The sequence below is a fragment of the Martes martes genome, assembly GCF_963455335.1.
Source record: "Martes martes genome assembly, chromosome: 2".
Taxonomy (NCBI): Eukaryota; Metazoa; Chordata; class Mammalia; order Carnivora; family Mustelidae; genus Martes; species Martes martes.
The window spans coordinates 172,066,223-172,084,971 of NC_137889.1; the positions used below are offsets into that span (position 1 = coordinate 172,066,223).

Sequence of the window (18,749 nt, forward strand, 5' to 3'; positions counted from 1 at the left end):
AAAAATGAGTAAAACATACACTGTGTTAGAAGATGATAAGTCTTATGAGAAAATTCGAATAAGGAAAGTCGGATAAGTGGTGTTGGGGGATGGACTTCTTGAGTGGGTAATGTTTAAGTAATGATAGGAAGGGGTTGAGGAAAGAAACTTTTATAGATACCTGAGAGACTAGTAGTTTAGGTAGAGGGAGCCAAATGTAAAAGTTCCCTGCAGGGAACATGCTGGTGTGTTTGGAGAAGAACAAGGAGGCGAAGTGTGGCTGGAGTGACACTGAGCAAGGGAAAGAGGTTTAGGGATGACAGTACTGAAGTAACACATGTCTGAGTTATGGGCTTTTACTTTTTATGGGTTTTAAGGGTTCGGGCTTTTACTCTGAGTGAAATGGGAAGTCAGTAGATAGTTAAGCAGATCTGTATGATCTGACTTATAGTTGAAATGAGTCACTACTGATTGCTCTGCTACATATAAGTAGGAGAAGGGACAAGGAGATTGGTTTGAGACTTTTATAGTAATCTAGGCAATAGGCTGTGGTGGCAGTGAGATTGTGAGGAAAGGTCATATTCTAGATACATTTTGAGGGTTATATTGACAAAGTTGGCTTACTGGTTGGATGTGGGATGAGAGGAGTTAGGAATTTTCTAAGATCTGATTTCTGATCTGAGCACTTGGAAGAATAGAGTTATATTAATTGAGACTGGAAAGACTGAGAAGAGTGGATGTGCAGGAAGTGACCAAGAGCTCAGTTTTGGACATGTTAAGTTTATAATGCCTGTTAGACATCCAAGTTTGGTGTTCAGTAGGCATTGTCATTGTGAATACTGTTTTATGTTTTTCAAAAATAAAATAATGATATTAAAACAGTGTATACACTGTTGTGAAAATTGATTACCGTTGTTAATATCTTGAGTTTTAACATGTTCAATCCTGGCAAAACTTGAGTATTTTAGAGAGAGAGAAGTTGTCTGACTGCTTTTTGGCTTTGCTACCAGAGTTGGTGGTACTTTCTTAGAGTTAAATAAAGATGTCATTCCGATTTTAGAAATGGAAATGTAACTATATAGTCTGAGTGTTTTTACTTGCTTTCTGTTTTAGGTCCTATTACTGCTGGATTGTGCAAGATATTTAACCATGTTTTCTTTGAGGTATGACTTAAATATCAAACATCTTAAATAAGAAAAGGGAAACATTTTAGTTTTGGAAGTCAGAATGCCAAGGAGAAGGAAAAATCTTGGGGGAAATCCTTTTCGGAAGACTGCAAACTCTAAGGAAGTTGTATCCGGTGTTGCTAGTCATGAGGAGCCAACTACTATTCCTTCCATGTGTGAGACAAAAGTTGATCAGGAGGAACTCTTCACCAGTATCTCAGAGATGTTTTCTGATCTGGATCCCGATGTAGTGTATTTGATGCTTTCTGAATGTGATTTCAAAGGTGAGAAAAAGTTTAGTTTGAACCCTTTGCATCATATAAGAAGATTCCATGTACTGTGCCATGACTAGTAGTAATATAGAAAAATGATTGCCTTATTTCTGTTTTGTTAATTTATTGAGCATCTGCTATGGGCGAGGTACTAAGTTGGTATTGTGAGTGATACGAAGAAGAAAGCATAGTTTTTTCTGCTTTTGAGAAATATACAGTTCTAGATGTAAGATGTATATATAGATGTCATATTTTATGTTTTATGTCTTTTTAATCTTTCCTCTAGAACAGGTGGGTGCTATTAACATTTAGGACTGGATAATTCTTTGTTGTGAGTGGCTTTCCTGTAAATCATAGGATGTTTAGCAGCATCCCAGGACTATTCTCTGTAGATTCTAGTAGCAACCTTCAGCAGCCTGTTGTGACAATTAAAAATGTCTCCATCTATTATCATATGTCTCTTGGGGACCAGAATCATCCCCGACTGAGAACCACTGTCTTAGGATGTAAGCTCCATAAAGACAGATTTTTATAAACTGTTTTTACGCTTTATCCCCAGCCCCTAAAATAGCAAATGATTCAGATAGGACCTCAGTAAATATTTATTGAATTAAAAGATAATTGTAATTGTGGGAATAAGAGCTGATTAGGAGTTGATGCTGATAGGGTAGTGTTTCACAATATTGGCTTTCGAGTCAAGAAACCTGGGTTAGATTTCTAGTTCTGCCACTTAAGCTCTCTGAGTCTGTTTACTGATCTGCTAATGAGAAAAATAATAATATGTATCTCATATGACTTTTTTGGTGAGAATTGAGATTCTTTTTTTTTGGTAAAGTCTTTATCTTTAGTATTATTAATAACTTGTAATAAGTTGTTTGGAAGTATTTTGGCAGATGGACAAGCAATCAAAGTTGACTAAATGAGTAAATTAAATGTTAATGCTTAGTGTTGATATGATCATTGTAAGGTAAAATTATTCAAGATTGGGGAAGTTTTGCTAATGCATGAAAAACTTCCATTTTTACTTATTACATGGACTGTGATATGAGCATATTTTAACTATCCTGTTATGATATGTATGCAGAAAACCAGTTTTCAGCAGTCCACATGATGCTCAGAAATGATAGTGTGCAGAATTTTATGTGTGACTTCAATATTTATTTCCTGATGTTATGGTAATTTAAAATTTGTTTCACATACACTAACATAGAAATGAGGAATTACAAGAAAAATATATTACCCTTACATCCTAACAAAAAAAATTTCTCTTTTCCAGGATCTTCTCTACACCTTGTTCATAAATACTGATATTTTGAGTATTTTGAATAATAGTATTGGTGAAATTATGTATTTTGCTTTTTAAACTTAACCTAAGCATTTTTTCCAGTGTTGCTGTGATCTTTATAACTATTTTTAATAGCTTTCTAATATTTCACTGAATTGTTGTGCTCTAATTTTTTTTAGTTATATGTAAATTTTTCATGAATAATTAATAATTTTTTTGGTTGACCTTGTGGTTTTTCTATTATGTAGATTTTCTTCGTAGAACTACTTCTGTGTTTGCTTGCGTGCTTTCTTTCTTTCTTTTTTTCCCCCCCCATATCTAGGGCTTCTAACCTTTGTACTATTGCTATAATATCCTAACTGATCTCTGCCAGGCCTGCCCCTCCAATTCCTCTTTGTTTTTCTTCTTAAGGGAACATTAATTGGGTGCTTACTAGGTGCCAGTCCTTGTGCACAGCACATTTTCATGGATTATCTCATTTAATCCTCACAACAACCCTATGAGGTAGGTACTTTTATTATCCCCATATTGCAAATGAGAGAATCAATGCTTAGGAAAGTTAGGTAGCTTGTTCAGAGGGTTATAGGCAGCAAGCGGAGATTTGGGTGTTGGTTTTCTAACGCTAGACCAGACCTGTTACCTCCCGTGCTCTGCTTCCTTTTCATATTTATTTTCCATAAAACAAAAGAGGACAACACAAAAATAAGCAAAACTCCAAATTTCAAATGCTTAACAATTCTAATTCTGTATTTGTATTGTAATAGAAAGAGCTCAGCATTGGAGTCAGACATACCAGTCCTGACTCTGTCACTTAATATCTGTGTGACTTGGGCCAACTTAATATACTTTTTGAACTTCATTTTCTTCATCTATTTGCTAGAAGTACTATACCTCATAGTATTATTTGATGGTTCATTGAGATGATAAATATAAACCATGAGAGACTGTGGACCCTGAGGAACTAACTGAGGATTTTGGAGGGGAGGGGGATGAGAGGTTGGGTGAGCCTGGTGGTGGGTATTAAGGAGGGCACATATTGCATGGAGCACTGGGTGTGGTGCATAAACAATGAATTCTGGAACACTGAAAAGAAATTAAAAAAAAAAAAAAAAGCTCCTAGCTCAAATATGGTGACAGGTAGTTTTTGTAGAAAGTAACATTGATATGACCTACCATGACATGTAGCACTTTTTCCAATTCTACTTGATCTTTTCCAGTTTTGTCTCCTTTTATCTTCCGTACCTACTGTGTGCTCATACTCCAACCAACTTCTCTTACTACCTTAAACATGCTTTGTGTTTTCAAGACTGCCTTTACTTTTCCCTTTGTGTCTGTCTGACAAGTTTCTTTTTAATCTTCAAGTCCCAGTTCACTTATTACCTTACGTGAAATTTTTCTTTATTCTCCTATAAGGCTGCTATGGCATTTGTGTATTACTAAAAGTGTGTATTATTTAATCTATATTATATTATAATGTAATTGTTTTCTAACTTAATTATCTTTACCTCCATTAGATTGTAAAAATCCCTTAAGTATAGTAAAAACTATGTCTTATTTACTTTGAACAGAGTATGTCTGATATGCTGATGCCTATTTTTTGTATTAACTGAAATTCATAGCGTAAACCATATAAACAGGTTTATAGGAGAGTACTTAAAAATGCTTAATATTTAAAAGGATAGGCAGTAGCTAAGTACTTGTTGAATGAATTAACTGGTTTTGGGTCTTTATAAATAACCATAATATATGGAATTATAGATATTTTTAGATACAACTTATAGATAATTTTTAGATACAACTTACAGATATTTTTAGATATAATTCATAGATATTTATGTTTATTCACAGTTGTCAGAGATTATCTTCTTGATGGCTATTTATTGTCCTACTTTAATGCAGTTTGTCTGATAGTAACATCATTACATGACTTCATTCAAACCTTTCACTAATATAGACTGGTATATTTGTAAAATATTAATTAAAAAATGACTTGAATATTTATAAATTTCTATATTCCATTCAGTGCAAAAGTATAAATTTACCCAGATTTTAATCAAATTACACTTCACTGTTTTCAATACACATGTATATTGCTCTTGTTGTTGTACAGTTGAAAATGCAATGGATTGTCTATTAGAATTGTCTGCCACTGATGCCAAGGTAGAAGAATCATCTTCAAAAAGCTTTGTTGCTTCTGAGAACCAAGTAAGTGTTGTGGGACGTGAAATAATGGAAAAGTATCCTCCTGAAGAAGAGAATGAAGAATCAAAAATGGATTCATTTTTGGACATGCAGCTAACCGAAGACTTGGATTCTTTGATACAGAATGCTTTTGAGAAATTGAACTCTTCTCCTGATGACCAAGTATACTCATTTTTGCCTTTGCAAGATGTTAATAGTGTTAGTGACCCGAGTGCATTTATAAATTCTGATTCAAATAGTATGACTCCCATTCTTTCTGCACAAAATGTGGATTTGAACAGTGAAAATTTAGAGAATTCTGCCTCTGTATTAAGTTCAAACACCTTAATTTCACATTCTGTTTCTAATGAGTCCAAAAGTTTTATAAAGGATGACACATTGGCACTGGAAGATTCTCTTCTCAGTAGTTCTTTAAATGTAGCAAATGACACTATGGTGGGTGGTAGCAATGTCAGTCAAAGACAGAAAGAGCTTTTAGAATCTGAGTGTGTCGAGACTCCGTTCTCTCCAGCCCCTGTAGATTTGGATGCCAACGAACCTCAGCCTCCTTTAAGCCTTCCCGTGCAAAATCTGGGGGTTGATTTACTAGGTACAAGTGGGGATCAGAAATCTCCTTCTGTCCCTGATGCATTTTTACCTTCTGAAGAATTTGGTTTCAAGCCACAGAAACATACTGAACTGCCGTCAAAGGGGAAGGATGTGAATTACTGCCCTATACTTACCCCTCTCCCTCTACTGCTGCCTCCTCCTCCACCTCCACCAATGTGGAATCCAATGATTCCTGCTTTTGACCTCTTTCAAGGAAATCATGGCTTTGTAGCTCCTGTTGTAACCACCACTACACACTGGAGACCGGTCAACTACACGTTTCCCCCTCCAATTATTTCTCACACTTCCCCAACAAAGGTATGGAGAAATCAAGAGGGAACCAGTGCTTATCAAGTGCAAGAAGCCTCAGTTTCTCAGATTGTAAGAAAGAAGACATCATCTTATGTTGGACTAGTTCTTGTTCTTCTCAGAGGGCTTCCAGGATCAGGAAAATCCTTTTTGGCAAGGTATGAGATTCAGCTGAGTTTTTAAAACAGTATAGTGCTTGAATGTGAACATTAACAGAGTATGAATATATGAAATGCTATTGCTTAATAGAGATGTTTATTAACTACTAAAATTTTTCTTTTTACTCAATTTTTGTCTTTGTAGCTAATAGCAGTACTGTTTTCTCCAGAAGTTTTTATTGAAGTCTTCTATCGTAGACTGTCATTTTGGGAGATAGAATAGAAGAAAAATTCAAAGATAATTCCAAGACTGTGAGCTTCTGAAATCAGTAGAAATAGCTTTATGTGAAAGAGAACTAATTTGAATGGGAAAAAAAAGTTGTTCAACTTTGATTACAGAGTTACAAAGCCATAATTGATTTTGAATTCAAGGAATAAAATAGACTTGTTTTAGTTCAGTGTTCTTGGGAGTCAAACTTCTGCTAAGAGGATTTCCGATATGAGTTGTCTGGATATTATTGTATTCTCACTTTTAAGTACCAATACTTGAATTCTTTATTTGGATTATGACCTTGTAAAAATTAGGAGAGAGAACTTAGGAGAAAAATTAATGAAAATAATTCCATTTATCTTTCACAGGACTTTGCAAGAGGATAATCCAAGTGGAGTTATTCTGAGTACTGATGATTATTTTTACATAAATGGACAGTACCAGTTTGATGTAAAGTACTTAGGAGAAGCCCATGAATGGAACCAGAATCGTGGTAAGAATAGACATTAGATTTTGAGTAATATGAAGAGCAATATGAAATATTTGTCTTTTGAGAAGGAGACAGTTTTTTAAGAAGGGTATAATTCCCTTTATTTATTTCTCCTTTTTAAGATTTTATTTACTTGGTAGAGAGAACTCATGAGTGTGGGGTGAGGGGCAGAGGGAGAGGGAGAACCAGACACCCCGCTGAGCAGGGAGCCCCATGCTTGGCTTGATCCCAGGACCCCAGGATCATGACCAGCTGAAGGCAGTCGCTTAACTGTCTGAACCACCCAGGTGCCCCCCCCCACTTTAATTACTAAAGTGAATTATTTACTTAACTGTATATAATATATAAAATTGTAACATTTGTTACATTACAGAGTAAGCGGTGAAAGAGGTTAGTCTTATGTTACAGAACTGTTAGGATTAGACAAGTTAATTTTTGTAAAATGCTTAGAACATCATGGCATGTTTAAGTTTTATTTAATCAATGGGGATCTTGCCAAAAGTGTATCAGATTTTCTATATGGGTCTCAGAATAGCTCAAGATGTCTCCAGTTGTCCGGTATGCTTTGGTTTCTATTTCCTAAAATGGATTTTTTTTTAGAGATTTTACTTATTTATTTGAGAGAGAGAGAGCACAAGTAGGATGAGGGGCAGAGGGAGAAGCAGACTCCCTGCTGAGCAGGGAGCCCAATTCAGGGCTCAGTTCCAGGACTCCAGGATCATGACCCGAAGTAAAGGCAGATGCTCAACCGACTGAGCCACCCAGGTGCCCTCTAGAGTGGAATTTGTATTGTTAACCCCTACTCTTCCCTAGATTGATTTTATTGTTATGGGGGGGACAGTGTGAGAGTAAAAAATGGCTCTCCTCAAACTGACCTTACTGCTTTTATTAGTGCAGTGATCTGTTCACTGAAGATGGTTTTATCATGAAATATTTAGTTATAAATAGTTTGAATTTCATATAAGGAATTCTTTTTCTTTTCTTTGTTCTTTCCTTTTTCTTTTCTTTTCTTTCTTAGTAGGCTCCATCGCCAATGTGGAGCTCAACATGGGGCTTGAACTCAGGACTCTGAGATCAAGACCTGTGCCAAGATCAAGAGTCAGCAGCTTTACTGACTGACCCACCCAGGCATCCCATGAGGAATTCTTAATACACATAGATGCTGTGTTAGCCTTTATTTTATGATAAAGGCAACATGAAAGTGATTCTGGATTTTGCCATCTTCAGACATTATTAAATTTTTCTGTATTTTTTTCTTGAACTGAATATTAAAGTGAGAACTCAGGAATATGAAAATACTAATAACAAAAAATGAAAACAGTAGGATGTGGTGAAGAATATTATCTTGGATTTGGCAATTACTAGCTATGCTGTCTTGTATAAGTTATTTATACTCTCCAGAGCTCATTGTCTTCATCTGTAAAAGGGCTTAATATTACCCCCATGATTGTTAAGGTTGAAAAATAAGTGTTTAGCAGTGGTTCAACATGCCCTCACTACTGCAATAGCCATAACAATAATAATATTAAATTAATAGACAGAACTCTTTTTAAATAGCTTTATTAAGAGAAGAATCACATGGTTTTAAGCATATTCAGAGCTCTACAACCATCGCTTTTAAGAACATTTTTATCAATTTTAGAACATTTTTATCATCCAAAAAAGATCCTTTACCCATTAACAGTCACTCCTCATTTCTCCCCAACCTTTCCCTGCCCTAGGCAACCACTAAGTTACTTTCTGTCTCTATAGATTTGCCTGTTCTGGGCATTTCATATAAATGGAATCATATCATATGTGGTCTTTTGTGAATGGCTTTCTTTCACTTAGTGTAACATTTTCAAGGCTCATGTTGTAGCATGTATCAGTAATCCATCCTTTTTATGGCTGAATAATATTCCATTGTATGAATATGCCACATTTGATTTATTCTTTCATCGGTTGGTGGGCATTTGGGGTGTTTCCACCTTTTGCCTATTATGAATAATGTTGGTATGAACGTACAAGTCTATGTCTAAACTTTTTTGGAACTACCAGCCTGTTTTTCCAAAGCAACTGCACCATTTTACATTCCTGCTAGGGGTTTATCAGGGTTCCATCTTCTCCACATTGTCACCAATACTTGTTTTTATCTGTATATTTGATTATACCTATCCTGGTGGTTGTGAAGTGGTATTTCACTGTGGTTTTGATTACATTTTTCTGGTGGGTGATGATGTTAAGCATTCTTTGGTGTGTCCTTTTGGCTATTACTTTATCTTCTTTGGAGAGTTTTCTAAGTTTTTTTTTTTTTTAAGATGTGATTTAAAAATTTTTAATACATTAGTTATATTCAGGTATAGTCCTTCCCTTAAAAAATATTTAAATGAAAAAATAATATATCCTTGAAAAAAATTGCACTTTTTCTAAAGTATCTTGTGTTCTTTTTTGAAAAAGTATTTTTTTTCCATCTTGATGACTGTACTCTTTAATCCAATCACCTATTTTGCCCATCCCTCCATCCTCCTCCCTATCATAACCATTAGTTTGTTATGAGTGAAGAGTTTGTTTCTTGGTTTGTCTCTCTCTCTCTCTTTTTTTCCTTTGCTTATATCTTAAATTCCACATATAAGTGAGATCGTATGTTATTTGTCTTTCTCTATTGACTTATTTTGCTTAGCAATATTCTCCCTAGCTCTATCCATGTTGTTGGAAATGGCAAGATTTCATTTTTTAATGCATGAATTAATAGTCCATTGTGTGTGTGTGTGTGCGTGTGTGTACACCACTTCTTTATCCATTCATCTGTCAGTGGACACTTGAACTGTTTCCATAGATTTGTTGTTGTAAATAATATTGCAATAAACATAGGGGTGCATGTATTCCTTTGAATTAATGTTTCTGTACTTTTTGGGTAAATACCCAGTAGTGTGATTCCTGAATCATAGAGTATTTCCACTTTTAGTTTTTGTTGTTGTTGTTGTTTTAAGATTTTATTTATTTATTTGACAGATCACAAGTAGGCAGAGAGGCAGGCGGGGGGAGGGGGAAGCAGGTTCCCTGCTGAGCAGAGAGCCTGATGTGGGGCTCTATCCCAGGACCCTGAGATCATGACCTGAGCCGCAGGCAGCGGCTTAACCCACTGAGCCACCCAGGCGCCCTTGTTTTTGTTTTTTTGTGTGTGGTGTGAAATCTCCATACTGTTTTCCACAGTGGCTGCACCAGTTTGCATTCCCACCAACAGTGCACGAGGGTTTCTTTTTCTCCACATCCTCACCAACACTTGTTGTTTCTTGTGTTTTCGATTTCAGCCATTCTGACAGGTGTGAAGTGGTATGTCATGGTGGTTTTGATCTGTATTTCTCTGATGATGAATGATGTTGAGCATCTTTTCATGTGTCTGTTAGCCCTCTGTATGTCTTCTTTGGAGAAATGTCGCTTTGTGTCTTCTGCCCATTTTTTTAATTGGATTATTTGTTTTTTGGATGTTGAATTGTATAAATTTTTCATATATTTTGGATACTAACCCTTTATTGGTATGTCATTTGCAAATTAAGTTTGAGGTATCTTTCCTCTAGACCTACTTTGCAGATGATTTTTCTCATGAATGATATTGTCCTTTGTTGAATGCTATTTCTGCATCTGTTGAAATGATCCTGTGGTTTTTATCCTTTCTCTTATTGATGTGATGTATCATGTTGATTGTTTTGCGAATATTGAACTATCCTAGCAACCCAGGAATAGGTCCTGCTTCATTGTGGTATATGATTTTCTTAATGTATTGTTAGATTTGATTTGCTAATATTTTGTTGAGGGTTTTTTCATGAGAGATATTGGCCTGTAGTTCTCTTTTTTTGTAGTGTTCATCTTGTTTTGGAATCAGGATAATGCTGGCCTCATAGAATGAATTTGGAAGTTTTCCTTCCTCTTCTGTTTTTTGTAATAGTTTGGTAGAATTCGCTTGTGAAACCATCTGTCCTGAACTTTCGTTTTTGAGAGTTTTTTGGTTAGTGATTCAATTTCATGCTGGTAATTGGTGTGTTAAATATTTGTTTCTTCCTGCTTTAGTTTTGGTGGGTATATGTTTCGAGGAATTTATTCATTTCCTCTAAGTTGTGCAGTTTGTTGGCACAGAGGTTTTCATAATATTCTGTAAAAATTGTATTTCTGTGGTATTGTTTTTTCTCCTTTTTTAGTAATTTTGTTTATTTGGGTCCTCTCTGTTTTGATGAGTCTGGCTGGGGGTTTATCAATTTTGTTGATCTTTTAGAAGAACCAGCTTCGGGTTTCATTGATTGGTTCTATTATTTTTTTAGTTTCTATATCATTTCTTTCTTTCTTTTTTTTTTTTTTTTAAGATTTTATTTGTTTATTTGACAGACAGAGATCACAAGTAGGCATAGAGGCAGGCAGGGCAGGAAGCAGGCTCCCCACTGAATAGAGAGCCCGATGCGGGGCTCGATCCCAGGACCCTGGGATCACGACCCGAGCTGAAGGCAGAGGCTTTAACTCACTGAGCCACCCAGGTGCCCTATATCATTTATTTCTGTTCTAATCTTTATTATTTCCTTCCTTTTCCTGGGTTTGAGTTTTGTTTGTCTTCTTTATCTAGCTCCTTAATCATTCCTTATTTTTAAATTGGATTATTTGCCTATTTATTACTGAGTTATAAGAGAGTACATGGAATTTTTAAAACTTCCACATAATTTCCTTGTAAAGCTTATTTATTGTGCTTCATCGTTAATTTCCTGAACGGTTCAAGTCCTTGAGAAAAAATGTAGTTTTTAAAGAAACTATCTTGCAGGGATGCCTGGGTGGCTCAGTGGGTTAGGGCCTCTGCCTTCGGCTTGGGTCGTGATTCCAGGGTCCTGGGATTGAGCCTGCTTAACCCCCCCCACCCCCCCGCCTGTCTCTCTGCCTGCTTGTAGTCTCTGTCTGTCAATAAATAAAATCTTTCTAAAAAATTAAAAAAAAAAAAAGAAAATCTCTTGCATGACAGTATATAATAATGTTTTCTTTATTTTAAATCATTACATCTTTTTGTGTGTGTTTGTTTAAAATTTGTGCTTGTTTGTTTTAAGACTTTATTTTGAAATTATTTTTGATTTATGGAAAGGTTGCAAAGGCAATGTAGAGTTTCTGTATACCCCTCACTTATTTCCCTCTAATGTTAACATCTTATATAATTGTGGTACATTTATCAAGACTAAGAGATTAGTGCTGGTATATTGCTATTAACTAAACTCTGACCTTATTTGGATTAGTTTTTCTTTAAATTTTTAATTTATTTAATTATTTTTATTATTTTTTTACAATTTTTGTTTTTAATTAGGCTCCATGCCCAATGTGGAGCTTGAACTCACAACCCTGGGATCAAGAGTTGTATGTTCTACTGACTGAGCCAGCCAGGCACCCTGATACTAATTTTGTACTTAAGTTCTTTTCCCTTCTAATATCTAATCCAGGATACCATGTTGCTTTTAGCATGATACTGTTTTTTTGTTTTTTCTTTTTTTAAAGATTTTATTTATTTATTTGACAGACAGAGATCACAAGTAGGCAGAGAGAGAGGAGGAAGCAGGCTCCCCACTGAACAGAGAGCCCTATGCGGGGCTTGATCCCAGTACCCTGGGATCGTGACCTGAGCTGAAGGCAGAGGCTTTAACCCACTGAGCCACCCAGGCGCCCATGATACTGTTTTTTTTTTTTTTTTTTCCAGGATTTTAAATTTATTTATTTTAATAAACATATAATGTATTTTTATCCCCAGGGGTACAGGTCTGTGAATCGCCAGGTTTACACATTTCACAGCACTCATCATAGCACATACCTTCCCCAATGTCCATATCCCCACCTCCCTCTCCCATCCCCCCTCCCCCCCAGCATCCCTCAGTCTGTTTTTTGAGATTGAGTCTTTTATGGTTTGTCCCTCTCCCAATCCCATCTTCTTTCATTTTTTTCTTTTCCTACCTCCCCTCAACCCCCCCACATTGCATCTCCACTTCCTCATATCAAAGAGATCATATGATAGTTGTCTTTCTCTGATTGACTTATTTCGCTAAGCATAATACCCTCTAGTTCCATCCACGTCATCGCAAATGGCAACATAATACTGTTTTTAATGATAGTTTTTTCCCCATTTATGCCATTTATACATGTAACACATAAAATTTAGACAGTTTTTATTTTATAATTTTCTGATTATAACTTTAGTATTTATTTATTATTTATTATCTAACATTTACCTGTACTTTAATTTTTCATACACTCAAAAGTGACATTCAGAAGTAGAGTTGTGGGGGGCCTGGGTGCCTCAGTTGGTTAAGCAACCAGTTCTTGGTTTTGGCTTGGGTTGTGATCTCAGGGTTGTGGGATCAAGCCCTGTGTTGGTGTCCGAGTTGGGTGTGGAATCTACTTGGGATTCTTTCTGTCCCTCTCCTGCTGCCCTTCCCCCTTCTAAAAAAAAAAAAAAAAAGGTAGTAGAGTTGTGAGTAAAATTACCACATATCTATGATTTTCGAATTATGAAAACAAGATCAGATTTTTAAAATTTCCAAAGAATACTTAATACTGTTATAAAAAGTGATTTGTCGTCTTCTGTTTGTGTTTTTCAGCGAAAGAAGCATTTGAGAAGAAGGTGTCTCCTGTAATAATAGACAATACAAACCTACAGGCATGGGAAATGAAGCCATATGTTTCTTTGGTTTGTACCATAAATTATCATAAGTCTATGGTAGTAAGTTTGAAATTGTTGGGGGATGTTGATTATACAACCGAATCTTAAGCAAACAGTCTTTGGGACTGTCTGTAAGTGAGCTTTCTCTGGTCTTAAGTGAAATGAGAAAAATAGGAATAGTTTTTGCATAAAGCTAAAATTAATCAGTTTTCAGATTCTGAGATTTAGTTTTTAAATCCTGTGATTATTTTCATTTTTGATGTCTTATGAAAAAATAGTGGTATTAAATTATCATTTTATGTTTGTGTGTATATAGATAATAAATTATAATTTTATGTTTATATGGGTATATGTGTCTGTGTGTTAATGTGTATACACACAAATATTTTTCCTTATTGCTATTACTCGGCAGAAACAAAATTGGTTGTCCTTTGTTAGTAACCAAATTTCTTTTGATTCTGCCTTTCTGATAAATTCAGACTTTTATAAATTCAACTCTTTTCAGTTCTTCAAATTTGCCAGATTCTTTTTTTTTTTTTTTGCCCAGCTTTGATGTCACTTTTTTCAGGAACTTACTAAAAAGTGGAGTGGAGTACTCTTTCTTTTTTCCTGGTACCCTGACTTAATTTTGTGATACCATTAAGCATACTGCTTTTATCAGTAAGCCATGGGTTAGCTAGCTTTTGTCTATAAAGTGCTAGGTAGTAAATGTTTTAGGTTTTTGTGGGCCACCTACAGTCTCTGTTGTGTTTTTTTTTCCTTTTCTTTTTTTTTTTTTAAGATTTTATTTATTTATTTGTCAGAGAGAGAGAGAGCGAGAGAGCGAGCACAGGCAGACAGAGTGGCAGGCAGAGGCAGAGTGAGAAGCAGGCTTCCCGCTGAGCAAGGAGCCCAATGCGGGACTCGATCACAGGATACTGGGATCATGACCTGAGCTGAAGGCAGCCACTCAACCAACTGAGCCACCCAGGTGTCCCTCCTTTTCTTTTTAAATGATCCTTTAAATATAACAAAAAACTGTCCTTAGCTCTTAGGCTATACAAATACTGGCTGATGGCCTAAATTTGGCTCTAAGCCATCTATATATTCTTAAAGACAGTTCTGTGTTATTCATCATTGAATCTTCAGGGCCTAGCACTATGCTTGGCATATGATAAATGTATATTTGTTGGGTTAAAATGGTGAACGAATGAAGCTTTGTGATTATGGGTATTGTTTATTCCCCCAATATTAGCACACTTGTGTCTGGCATGTTAAAGCTCAATTTATGTTTCTTCAGTTAATGAATATTGTACTTCTTTAATGTCCTCAGCATATCCAACCTGTACCTCCTTTTGCTGTGCTTTATGCACTTATACAATTTTGAGGGTGTGACTCTTCATTTTTCTGAAGAAAATTAATGCCCTTTGAGAACAAATGAGATTTTACTTCTATGAAGGGGCAGTAGAGGGAAGAAAGACTCAATATTAGTACATGGGCAACTGAAAGTCAGTTTGCTTTCTGGCCTCAGGAGTTCCCAGTTTCTAGCCTAACGTATTTATCATGGGGAATGCTTTCTCCCTTAACCTTACTTGCCTTCTCTGTGTGTTTTCCTTAGCTTCCTGCTGTCATATGGAAGTTCTTGTGTAGAAAATAAAAAGCCTCTGCATTACTGTGTTACTGATTTTCATTTAGCCTTCAGGCTTCCATAGTAGTATCTTTCTTTCCCCTTTTTTATTATATAATAATTGAAATTATAAAGCTATTTTTCCAGTATTGATTCCTTGGCTCTTCCCAACTCTGCTTAGAAGTATAAAGGACTGGTGCTTATCATAGAATGCCAAATTCATTTTTTCTTCAAAAAGAAGTAGGTATAGCAATTACTGTAGAGAAGAGGATTGCTTTTTGCTCCTTTTGGTAGCAAGATAATGAGAGCTGTGGGGGAGTGCAATAGGTTGGAGATAACCGTCTATTACTAACATGACTCTCATTTACAGAAGTAGTTTGGAAGTGAGTTGGGGATAAGTAGCAAGCAGTCAGGTATGCTCAGTGGCATCTAGCAAAAGCTTATTACTTTAAATATATATATATATATATACACATATATATATATATATATATATATATAGTTTCCCTTGTGAGCTGTCATATAGCTTAACATAAATCAGAATCCTCCCAAGTAATAAAACGTTATTAAGATTTGCCTATTGATATGGGAGTTGAAAAAGTCTTTAAATTCAGAGTCTCTTTTTTTTCCCCTCTGTATGTGTATATTCATTTAAAATTAATTTGATCTAAGAGCTATAGGATACTCCTTGAGGTAATTAGAGACTGGGGCTGTTGCCAGCCTCCGAATAAAGTGTATACGGTTTGGTACTGAGATGAGGAGTTGGAAGTGAGTAGACACATTACAGGGTGTTCTGTCACTTGTTACCTAGGTTGATTTGGGGGCTTTTCTGTCAGAATAATGGAAAATAGCAATGAGTACTTCGCATCTTGTCATAAAACTTGAGGGGATCAGTAGTGGGAGAAGAGGTCAGAGATGTAATGGTAGTTGGGGAGATGGTAGGGCAGATTATATAAGGGCTCATAGATCACTGTGGAATTTTAGATTTTACCTTGAGTGACACGGAAGATGTATTAATCTGCTCAGGCTGCCATAAGATACCACAGACTGGGTGCCTTAAACATCAAGTTTATTTTCTGACAGTTGTGGAGGCTTGGAGTCCCAGGTGAAGGTTTGGCAGGGTTTGTTTCTTGGTGAGAGTTGTTTTCCTGGTTTGCAGATGGCTGCCTTCTTGCCGTGTTCTCTGATGGTATATGAGTTCTCTGGTGTTTTTTCTTATTTGCGTACTAATTCTGTCACGCTGGAGCTTTACCCTTATGTTCTCATTTTAACCTTAATTATCTCCATAAAGGCCTTATCTCCAAACACAGTCACATGGTGGGAGTGGAGTTTCAACATGATGGGGCTTGAAGGGACACAGACATTCAATCCATAACAGGATTTTGAGCAGGGTAAGGACATGATCGACTATTAACAGGATTGCTGTATCACAGTGTTGAGACTAGAGTTGGGATAGAGGCAGGGCAGCGTGGCAAGGGTGGAAGCAGGAGATTAATTAGAGGACTACAGTGATAATTAAAGTAAGAGATCATATGGCTTACACCAACATGGTGGCAGTGAAAGTGATAGTACTGATTAAATTCTGGGTGTACTGTGAAAGTAGAGCCAACTGAACTTTGTATTGGATTGAAAATGGATGTGAAAGAAAGAGAAGAGTTCAGTGTGACATCAAGGTTGGTGTTTGGCCTGTGTAATTAGAGGTTGTCATGAGATGAGAATGATGAAGAAGGGTTCAGAAAAAATAGTTTTATGATAGGTGTGTGGTAATGGATTTTGAAAGTTTAGGTTTGAATATCTTAAGTTTGTTGAATAGGTAATTGGATCTGTGAGTTTGGAGTTTAGGAGTGAAATCTGAGCCAGGAATAAGTATCTGAGAGTCATTATCATATGGGTGATACTCAAAGCCAGGGAATGGAATAATATTACCAAAGAAGTGAGTATAGATCAAGAGTAGAGGATCAAGGACTAAGTGAGGGACTAAGTGGGAAGAGGTCTGGGCAAAAAAGGACTAGCAAAAAAGAGTGAGAACACCCTTCCAGAGGGGCAGGATGAAAGGGTCAGGAGAGGGAGTGATGAACTGTGACAAATGCTGCTGAAAGTCAAGAGAGGACTGAGAATTAACCGGAGCATTTTTCCGTGTGGAAGTAATCTGTGGTCTTGATGGACAGTTTCGGTGGGGTAGCCAAGCCCAGTTGGAGTGGGTTTAAGAGATGTGGAGAGAGGAATTGGAGACAAAGTGTAATAATTATTTTGAGGCATTTTCCTGCAAAGAGGAGCAGGAAAATGGGGAGATTGCTGGCAGGGGAAAGGGGATTAAGAGTAACATGGGAGAAATAACTGAACGTGATGAGACTGGTTCAAGGTGGTGAGGAAATTAACACTACCTCAGAGAGAGGGTTGAATTGCTAAACTCAAGTTATCCTTGAGGTGCAGAGGGGAGATGGATCTAGTGTACAAGTGTAGGGCATGGCTTTTAGATTATAGCCATGTTAGAGTATTGAAAAATAGAATGAAGTATTACTTAAAATAATTTTAAAATTATAAAAGTAATACATGTGTGATAAATATTGAAATTATAAAAAAGAATGCCAAAATTCCTACTCCCTTGAGGTAGATGCTTTTAGTAATATTTTTGAGAATCCTTGTAGAAGAAAGTGTATAAAAATGTGTGAATAATTCTTTTTTACCCAAGTGAAAATTCTGTATCTTCCTTTCTTGACAGTTTGTATTGGGACCTTTTCTCATTAACACATACAGCATTTTTTAAATTGCTGTATTTTCATTGTATGGTTGTACCTTCATCCAGTTGTGTATTAATAGTCAGTGTGTGGTCCTCTTTTTTTTACCACCAATAATGGTGAACTGGATAGCTTGTGTCTATGTGTGTGTTTGTGTGTGTATGTGTGTGTATTTGCACTCTTACATAATTTATTAGCATAACTTTCTAGAAATTAATTGCTGGGTCAAAGAGATTGTACCTTTTGCCAGTTTAACAAACTCATCACAATTATATAACTTTTAGGTTCTTTCAGTTTTTACGTGCTGTGAATTTGGAAACAATGCATTTAATTTCATGGAAGTAGTATTTTTAAATACATTTGTCTTTTTTGTATGTAGTCTCAAAAACATAAATATAAAGTCCTCTTCCGGGAACCGGATACGTGGTGGAAGTTCAAACCAAAGGAACTTGCAAGGTAAAATTTAGAGACTGTTTAACATGTTTTTAATTTTATGGCTGTGATAGAAAGTCCATCTAGACTTTTTTCTCCCTATAAATAATGAATGAAACAAAACAGATTTAGATTGCAGCTTTGATAACAAATTTTGTATTTCCTGTAGACCTTTTCAGTTTATGAAGTTTGTATCTTTTTGTTCCTAAGATTGAATTAATTAACAAACATTCCAGTTGTCTTATATAGTCAGTACTTTATCACTTATTAGTAGTATAATGTCAATATCTGAAATTAGATCCTGGGGTTTGGCATACGTGGGCTGGGAGGAACAAATCACTGTGCTGCCTAGTGACTTAGAATACTGAACGGAAGTGAGGGAAGCACATGTCTAGCTATCCATTTATTGCACTACCCTCCCGCCTCCTTGCCCTTCTCCCAAAGGTTTTACTTTTTTATTTAATTGTTTGACTTAAGTAAGAATGTTACTTAGGACATGGACACACACTGTATTTTGCTTTGTGCTCTGTGTTCCCTTGGAGAGAACCCTAACTTGATTTTGGTCAGGGTATTTTTTCCTTGGTCATTTTAACTGATTTCACTTCTAGCTAAAGGACAACCTAGTTTTAGTATATTGCTAATGTCGTGCAACCATCAC

General features: G+C 36.0%; 1 protein-coding gene across 1 annotated transcript in view; it reads left to right on the forward strand.

Moving 5' to 3' along the window:
* N4BP2 (NEDD4 binding protein 2) overlaps positions 1 to 18,749 on the forward strand; it is a 69,270-nt gene that overhangs the window by 12,289 nt on the left and 38,232 nt on the right. The window contains exons 2-6 of the mRNA XM_080796754.1: positions 1,093 to 1,429; positions 4,813 to 5,959; positions 6,539 to 6,663; positions 13,254 to 13,342; positions 18,039 to 18,115. Of these exons, the coding sequence (XP_080652880.1) occupies positions 1,207 to 1,429; positions 4,813 to 5,959; positions 6,539 to 6,663; positions 13,254 to 13,342; positions 18,039 to 18,115 (1,661 nt within the window). The 5' untranslated portion in view covers positions 1,093 to 1,206. The remainder of the gene's footprint in view (positions 1 to 1,092; positions 1,430 to 4,812; positions 5,960 to 6,538; positions 6,664 to 13,253; positions 13,343 to 18,038; positions 18,116 to 18,749) is intronic.